Genomic DNA, 9,634 nt, shown 5'->3' with positions numbered 1-9,634 from the left:
ATTTTTTTCATAAATTATGGACTTGCTTATATTTGGCATAGTCATTACAAATCCACAAGGTTTGTTTGGAGATTGAAGCAAGGAAGTTTCTGTGATCTGCTGGTCATATGGCTCTAGTTCTGCTGTCCTTACAGGGATCAATGTTTCAAAAAAATATTCAGCAGCATGACACATCAAGGGAAAATCAATCTTGAAAAACCTTTTCTTCACACACACAAAGACACATTTGGTGTTTCAGTACTTTCAGCCAGTTAGGTTAAGGACCCTAATCTCACCACCTAAAATAGGATTTGATGTACAAACTTAAATTAAAATTGAACTCATCTTTATTAAAAAAAAATAAAAAAAAAATCCATTTTGATATACAACTTTTAAAAATGGATTTTAATCAGTAGAACAGAAATAAGTGGTGTGGAGGAAAAAAACCAACCCAAATCCTGCATTGTGTTGCCAAAGTACTTTAGTATTTTTCAGATTGAATTCTTCCAGGTAATCTTTCAAGTAGTTTCATCTACTTCTGTTGCTTTGGTAACAAAATTATTTTATAAGATGTAACTGTAAAAGGACAGAGTGGAGTTTTGTGTTGGAGGCTTAGTGAATCAAGATTGCTTTTTGTTTGATTTTAAATCATAACTATTTTTACCCTAATCATAAATTGTTAAAATTCACTCAGATCTGAAAGCTAACTCTTTTCTGGCTCATATCTCATGACCTGGAATATTGCAATTGCAGCTTGCTGTCATTTATATTTGATTAAACTAACACACAATGTGTGCAAAATTGATTGGAAAACCGTATTTGGAAAACAACATGTACTGAGTGATAATTTAGTTTGAGACTGGAAGAAGATATCTACTGGATTCTGCAAGGCTTGCCTTGGGTCAGTATTTTTATTAATAACTTGATGACGGAACAGAGAATGTAATTTTTTTAACTCTAAAAATTATCTCAGGTAGTCAAGGGTGGCAAAGATTCTGAAGGACGAGGATTAAAAAAAAAAGTCAAAGACCCTCCGTTCAAGTACCTGTATGTGATCCTTTAATTCCAGCTTCCTAAAAACTGTCTTGCTTCTCTCAGTGAAAGTAGGAATGGAAAACAATAAAACATCATCTTTATTATTACATCAAATGGATGAGGTTTGGCTCAGAATCCATATTGATTAAAGAGGTGAGTTTTTTTTACAAGAATCCTTCTTTGACAGTGAGTCCACTTTCAAGTGCTATATTCAACAGAGACAAACTCTGTGGTAGATTTGGCTAGAAGAAGGATTTGATGAACTGAGAAGAAGATGAATGGAAAATAAAAAAGGATGCAAGAGGATCTTGCAGGTATGGACTTAGGGAACAAAGCTGAAGGAAAGAACAAGCTGACATAGACAGTCAGCACAGATTAAAAACAGCCCTTGCAGAACTTCAGGAAATATCAAGGAAAATGTATATTTGTCAGGTTTCCAGCTGAGGAAATGAGTGACTACAAAACAACTCTTAGAGATAATAATTGGGATACTTTCAATTTTAAATAAGTCTTCCTTATAAGTAGAGTATTATTTTGTAGATCAAATAATGGTCCCTGGGTAATAAGCTGGTACAGAAAACAGCAATGCATGAATAGAATTATTATTTGCACAGCTGATGGCAAAAGCAAACCTGAAGGCTAGTCAACATTTCTTTGGATTATTTTTGTAAAGCTAAATTAATTCTGGTGAAAAATGCCAAATAAAGATCCCAATGGCAAAGTCTCCAGTGATTTCAGAGAAGCAGAATCAGTTACTAAGCTGAGAATGCAGCCAAATCCAAGAGCCTAGCCGAGATGCCATGGGCTCCTTGCCAAAGGAGTAATACCCCTGCCTAGGAGGCTAGGGCTGACACACTGACTAACCTTTTCAGTCATTGCCATCCCTAATAAAACTGTCAACAATAATAATACCTGGGGATCAAAATACCCATCTGCTATGTTTTAGGCTGAGAAAAGTAGCTGCATAGATGCTATTTACAAATAAATGTGCTTAAGTCAGAGCCAAGTATTTGCCCAAATGCAGTAGCTGCAGAGGAAGGGCTGTGGCTTCCTCTTGGTGCAGGGTGGTTGACAGTATTTCATGATGAGGCACTTCCAGCACACTGTGAACAGAGCACTGCTACATGCAGAAACAACATCAGCAAACTACAGCTGTTTGCACTGAGATGGGCAGGAACTAGCTGGATCTGCTTTAGGACAGGGTTTGGAAACTAGATGGCAGCCAGAGGCCTCTTCCAGAGTAAATTATTCAGTGAATGTCTAAACTGGTGGTTCTGGACAGCATTATCTCTGCTTACTTCTGGTGGCTTTGCACACTAGACGCAGACAACACCCAGAGGTTAATGGCCAGGAGTTGCTGCCCCTGCAGCAACATGGACTCTACTGCTCACAGAGTGTCTCCCCAACCATTGCAGAGATGTGAGCTATGGTGATTCCAGCATTTTTAACTCTAACAGACTTAGCACAGAACCCACTATTCATACCATCAGTTTGTTTCCAGCATTTAGAACAGATGAAGAAATATAACTTGAAAGTTCTTTGATTTGATCTGTGTCTGCTGACTAATAAGACCAAACCTGTTCAGTGAGATGGAGAAATTAAACTCTGAGCAAACTTTGAGTTAGAAAAGAGAGGATTTTACAAGCAGTACATATAAAGGTTATGTAAGCTTATTTTATTTTTTCTTCATGTGCATCTTTTTCTTTTAAAGATATCAAAAAGCAAGGTTGTGTTTTCTAAGATAAGACCACAAACAGAAAACACTGAGTGTGCTGTTGCTTTGAAAGGGGGAATAGCTTTGAAAGACATTTCAAAAGATAGTCTGAAAACAAGGCCATCTTGCCTCTCTCTGGGAGCTTCTGCATGACAGTTAGTAGGAAATCAAATTATAATCCAGAAATTGGCACACTTGCTTGGAAGGAGAACCCATTAATTCTAATTTTAATCAAATTTTCCCTTTATAAAAGGTAGGCAGCCTGAGGAAAAGGATATTTTGTTTTAAATCTCACTAGTATGTCTCTCAAAATCTTTGCAAATATATATTCTTTATTCAATTATTCTATTTTATTTTAAATAATAAAAACTGTTGACAAATATTAGAGTGCAACTGTAGAAAAACAAAATATAAATTAGTGTATATATTGCACAAAGCTGGTCTTACATTTACTCATGTTTTTAAAAGTCTGCAGTGATGAGATTTCTCTCTGGTTTGATGTGAGCATCTCTATAAACACAGGCCGTATCAAAAAGCTTCTGACTACTTGAACCTGAAGTGTCATTCTTTGTGTTCACACTGTGTTTCTCTTGAATCTGATAAAGAAAAGGACTGTGTTGTTCCACTTAGATGAGCAATGGTTTTAATTTTCCTAGAGAAATGTAATCTTTTAAGCAGGAAGCATAGAGTATGGTATGGACATTGTTGTCAAGAGATGTTTGGAAAATATGGAAAGGGAGAGGATTGTATATTTACTTCCTGGAGTAAGCAAAACACTACTGTGAAAGTTCTCAAATTGACCAATTGTACTGGTGTATTTGGCAGCATTTTCAGCAAGTATAACTTGTACATAAAACTGTCAAAAGAACTTTACAACTTCTTCAAGAGTCTGAGGAATCACAGTATTAGCCAAATATTAGTAACCTAACTCAAAACAACATAAGATGCAAACTATATGGATTGAAATGCTTACCCTTCTCTCAGCTGAGGCTCACTGAACTGCTGTTCCCAGAGTGGGGACATTGGCAGGTCATACCAAATAGCTCCACTTTCACAGCTGTTGGAGAGGAGTCATCCAAACAACTTAATACCCTCCACCTCCAGAGGTACTTTATTCAACTATAATGTTAATCAGAAAGCTCTTTCCCCAACTTGACCTCTTTCTCTTGATTAATCCAGTCTGAGAAATGAAGCTGGTTTGTTTTTCATGCCCAGCTCAACCTTCTCTTTGTTATTCAACTTATAAATGTGTCAAATAGAATTAAAACTGGCAGAGGCCAAGATTAAATGAAACAAACTGTAAACATTGCCTGTGCTGTTGGGTTGGTGCAAAGCTTTCACTATAAAAGGCTTTTAAATAAATGAATTCAGTTATTACTATACTGCAACACTGAAACCTTGCTCCAAGTGTTTGAACTTTTCAGGGACACTGTCAGGTCAGCTTAGATTCAAAACCTAAAACATGGCTGGGATTTTGAAATTGCCTTAGGGAATTAGGTACCTGACTTCTACTGAAAGTCAATGTACGTGGGAAGTGAATTGACTTTCAGCAGGGTTTATATGCCTTTGAAAAGCCTATTCATGTCCTTGTAAATAGAGGACCACACCCTTCATGGAGAGAAATTAATATAACTCCTTTGACACTTACATATCCAGCAAAGCACATCAATGACACAAATTTTAGAAAATTTAAAACTAGCAGAAAACCCCCTAAGAGATATCTTTACTTATTTGATTGTAGTTAATTTCCTTTAAATGTGCAATAATTGTATTGTACGATAATGATATTATCAAGGAGTGGCATAACTATAAGCCCAACAAAGGCAGAGCTAGTGCACACCAAAGGTCTCATACAGCCTTTCCTCATCTGTTTGATCAAGACTACATATTAGTCCCTTGCTTTCATAGTCACAGATGTTCTGAGATCTGTTGCAAACAGCTGATAAAGATTCCTCTGTGGTGATGGGAACCAAGGCTTGATAACCCTAAGAATGGAAAGGAGCAACGTAACTGCCTCATGTCTGGGGAGCTGCTGAAGCCATCTGAAGGTCATCTTCATGATCTGCTACTGGCATGTGTCATGTTCTAAAAGCTGAATCATCTCTGTTGAACTGACTATGCAGATTGTAATGTTTAACCTGTTCCAGCAGTGTCTATATATTTTTCTCTCTCTTCATCTACTTTCTTGCCTAGTTGCTATGAATATTACCCTGGTTTTAGACTTCTGGAACCAAATTTTGAAAGCTAATTAGGTATAGAATGATTTGAATGAAAATCCATACAGAAGCCAGATCCATTAATGATGACACAGAACTATATAATAACTTGCACGTTCTGGTTACTTGTCTAATGATAATGTGCAGATGATTGCCTCAATCATCTGGAAAAGGGACTAGTGTTGAGTAATCTCTGTTCAGTGCTCAGCAAAATCTGACATTTTTATCTAAGAGTTGCTAACAGTCACAAATGGAGAAGTAAGTTGCAGTTTTCAAGACTGTGGTTGTTCTGCCCAGAGTGAGAGCCCTGCTTCAGCAATGAGTCAAGTCCTAAAGTATTTCTGCTAGTTGACAGCATGAGGAGCACTTCTGTAATAATGAAATGTTGGAGTTACAGGCAGTGAATGAAGGTGTTGTTGAATTCATTTGAAAAGAAGGCTTCAGAGTAGTACTTTTTTTTATATCCAAGTATTTTTATTCAGTGAGGTTGAGACAAAGAAGGTCTCGGGAGAAAAAAAACAAGTATAACAATGTAATGTATCTTGGGTAATAGAATATAATCTAAAATAATTCAGAGGCAATTTTTGCTAATACACACCACCCCTACCTCCCCTCCCCCCAAAAACAGGTCAGACTGCTTTTCTCACCAAAGTTATAGTTTGGGAGCTGATTCGAATTTTACATGGCTGCAAATATGAAGGGATATTTATTACTAGAGAGATCCACTGCTGCACAGCTGAGCTGATACCAGAATTTGGACTAATGGCTTGAGCTTGAAGCTCTCCTCATTCCTATGGACTGCAGGATTTTACTTTTAATCAGGACATTTTAGCTGTAACATGTCAAAAAGAGCTTGCAATACTTTTTACTAGTTAAGTATAGTTGTTTAATCTCATATTTATTTTATTTTATGAGAGGAATCCAAGAAGTATGTTTTTTTAAAATTAAAATATGGCTTAAAATGTGTATTAAAATGTTATCCTACAGTTTTAGGTACCTAAAGAAAAGAACTTTTGGTCAGAATGAAGAGAAAGGATCTGTCATTGATTCCTAGTAGAAATTAAACTGAAGAGGCTACCTGCATTGTTCCATTCCAGGATTCTAGGAAATTAAGAACTGCATACTGGTGTTTTATACTTCTTAAAACTGCAGTATTCTGCAAGGTTTTCTAGCTGTGAGAAAACATTTATTCCTGATGCATGTACTGTTCTCTCCATGGAGAACTGAATCAGGTCCTTTGTGACCAATTCTGCTTATTTACACTCATATATTTTTTAGCTTTAATGCATTGCACTGTTAAAGGAGAATCAGGAATTCAGCCCAGTCTTTCTTCAATCCTTGCTAAACTTCATGTTAATTTAATTCCTTATTTCTCCAAATACCTAATACAAAGCATGATTTAACTGTCATTAAAGATCACCTTGCTTTCTGTTCTCATATTCTTCTGTTATTATTCTTCTCACTGAAATTTCCTTTCTAGTAATAATGAACACTCAAAGCGCTTCATTGAGAAAAATGAGGAGCTAAACATTTTCTATTTTCCTAATCAAGACCTTGTCATTTTCATCACCACAAGCCAGAAAAACAGGCTAAGAATAAGAGAAGTACATGAAAAGGTAAAAAGGACACTGGCAAAGTGGTTTTGTGATCACAGTCACTTATAATTAACACACAGACTGTTGGCATGGCAATCTAATTGCATCCTAAAGACTGTTTAGTAAACTTAAGTTACTAGTTGCATTGCATAATGCTAATGACCTATTTCATCAGCCACAATTGAGCATCATATGAATAGAAATTTGGAAAAGTCTCTAATTGTTATTGTGGAATAATTCATACAACTCGTCATCATGGCAGTTTTCAATTTAATATGGCATTTTTGAAACAGAAAGCCACAGTGATTCCATTCCAGAAGAAAAAGGAGCCTAGAAAAAAATCACGTTTTGCAAATGGGAAGAAGGTAAGAAAAGTTCTATAGATTTTTATTCTATCACATTTGACAGTATCCTTTTGAAGGGAAGATTAAATTAGATTTTTAAAGGCAAACTTCTCATTCATATCACAAAGCTCCAGAGTAGTCCTATCAATTTTCATACAATTATTCCAGATTTGCACAAATACTAATGGCAGCAGAAGCTGGCTTCTCAAGCCTAGCTGTTTCACAATAGGAATAAAATTTTTGAAGTGATACATAAAATAAAATCGTTTGTTTTTTAATTCCATTAAATTAGATCTGCAGTATCACAGAGAAAGGCTGATTTTGGTCTACTTGGCTACTTTCAGAAAACAGGTATGACAAGGGTAAGACAGAAAGCTCAGAACAATCTTTGAATTTAGAATGTGTTCAGTAGACACATTTAGTATATTGCCATTCCACAGATTTCTTATCCTGAAATCTGTATTTCACTTAAATGGAGGAAAACAGGACATGAAAAATTGATCTGATGGCTAAATTAAATTTCTCCTGCAGTGTCCTGTTAGAGGAATAGAAGGAAGGGGAAGGAAGGAAGGCTGAGACTGGTGTAAATCAAAGAGCAAAGACATCAAGTGACAGCCCCAACAAGTGTCAGAGGTCTTCCAACAGGAGGTATATTGTTCACATCCATCCCACTCTCTGGAGACACCCTTTTCCCAGCTGCTGCCCCTTTATTTCTGTTCTTTCTGTATTTGTTGAAATGGTTCACACTCCATCACTGTTATTACTGCTATTATTTTACCTATCCACACTTGTCTCTGCCAGTCTGTTATTCATAATTGCTAGGGCTCCAACCCCACCAGAGAATCCATTTTGCTTTGAATTAGAGCTCATTTGCCTCGGATAGCCATTAGCAGTTTCCGACAGCTGTTTCTGCATGATGGCCAGTGAGACTTTATTGGAGGCCAGGAAGTCCTTCATGGAGATCATCTCTCCTGACAGCCGGCGCCCGTCTGTGTCACTCTCATTGACAACATCGGTCTCGATGGAGATGTTTCTCCGGCCGCGCACGTTTCCCGGCATCACCACGTTCCTCCGCGAACGGAATAGTTTTCTTTGGCATCTGGGGCAGCACCTGCAGTCCAGCTTCCTTAATATCCAGTTTATGGATTGTTTGATCACAATAGAGATCACGTTAAATAAGGAATAGATGCAGCAAACCCCCATGAGTATGAACACAAAGTTGCCAAAGCGATAAAGGCCTTGGCTCTCATACTTGGCGTTCTGGCTACTGACCAGGTCACCAAAACCAATGGTGCTGAAGGCCACAAAGCAGAAGTAAAGTGAGTCAAAGTAACTCCACCCTTCAATTGGTGTGTACATTGCAGAGGCACAGCAAGAAATTATGAGTGATGCTACACATAAAATCAGCATGACGTAGTACACGGAGGGCTTCCAGCCTGCCAGGCTGTCCACCTCAGAGGTCCCTGAGCCCCGCCGGCCGTTGTGAGGGAGGACCCCTTTCCTCCTCAGCTGTCTCTCATGGCAGGACTTCATGACGTAGGCTATGACAGTGATCAAGCGCTCCAGGAACAGGTTGAAGAACAAAATGGTCCCTGCACAGCCTATAAGGCCATAAAATATTAGAAAGATTTTGCCTCCAACGGTGGCTGGGGTGGTCATACCAAACCCTGGAAGACAAAAGGGAACAGTTGAAAAAAGTAATTGTGTAGTTACTGTGTTAGGAGTTTTGTCACAGGAAAAAAACTGGCAGCAAATCCCTGTGGAACACATCAGCTCTGGAAAAAGTGAGGACACTCCCCCAGACTGCTCCCTACTTGTGCCTGGTCTTGACCTACCAGTAAGGGGAAGAAAACAGCCAGAATTTCCTCCAGGATCAGTATGAAACAAAAAGCTGAAGAAAACACACTGGAAAGAAAAACGAGTTTAGAGAAGGTCTGAATTTCGGTCTGGTTGCTAGGTTTGCTCCACCCTCTTTGTGCCTGGGATCACTTCCAGGCTTCAGGGTTATCGCTCCCCTGCCTTCTCTTCTATGTTGCTCTGCACCATGGGTCAGATCCAGGGGTGCCTCTTACATCACAGGGGTCTGTCCCCACCAAATCTTTGTAACCCAAGGTGAAATCTTTCTGAGCCTCTCTTAGCTGCTGCTGTGAGGTGGGTGGCACATAAGCCAGCAGCCACCACAGCCCCTCCCAGGCTGGCAGCCCCCGAGAGAGGCAGCAGCCCCTCATGGTGGAGCTCAGCAGGCATTAGAGCTGCCTTGTGTCTCACCCTGGAACTTGTTGCCCATTATCAATCCTCTTTTAAGTCAGCATCCCTGACGCTTTCCTATTTCTGTATCCCACTCCACTGCTCAAGTCTGTGTAAGTCTTAATGAAAGTCTCCTCTGGTCTCATTCCCTCTCATAGGGGTACTTCAGTCTCCTCTCAACTCCCTTCCTTTCTAAAGCCTACAAATAGTAATTTCGTTTTGGTTACAACTACTGATGAGGCAATCTTGCTTTAGTAAGAGATCACTAAATAATAAAAAGCATGTCAGAACATCATTGAACAAATTTGAGTAATGCTCATGATGTAACATTGCTGCTGTTTTATTAGGATTAAATGACTGATAATTAAGCCCAAACTCACTCGCTTAGAGGACAGAAAAAAATCATGTTGGACAAGAGACACATTTATTTATTTCCCTCTCTTTGCAACTGTGACATGATAATTATGAAATGAAGACATTATGCTTGGGGAAATAAAGGAAATA

The 9,634-nt window shown here is 38.4% G+C and overlaps 1 protein-coding gene across 1 annotated transcript; it reads right to left on the bottom strand.

Annotated features, from left to right (window-relative positions):
* Positions 1–7,657: 7,657 nt before the first annotated feature.
* Positions 7,658–9,170, bottom strand: KCNK13 (potassium channel, subfamily K, member 13). The gene is made up of 2 exons (XM_010003745.1): positions 9,152–9,170; positions 7,658–8,550 (listed from the first exon to the last, which is right to left on the bottom strand). Exons 1-2 carry the CDS (start codon positions 9,168–9,170, stop codon positions 7,658–7,660), a joined length of 912 nt encoding a protein of 303 aa, XP_010002047.1.
* Positions 9,171–9,634: the final 464 nt, after the last annotated feature.

Source organism: Chaetura pelagica, unplaced genomic scaffold (assembly GCF_000747805.2).
Source record: "Chaetura pelagica isolate M959 unplaced genomic scaffold, ChaPel_1.0 scaffold48, whole genome shotgun sequence".
Lineage (NCBI taxonomy): Eukaryota > Metazoa > Chordata > Aves > Apodiformes > Apodidae > Chaetura > Chaetura pelagica.
The sequence above is the reverse complement of the archived record's forward strand: the minus strand, read 5'-3'. Positions and strand labels throughout refer to the sequence as shown.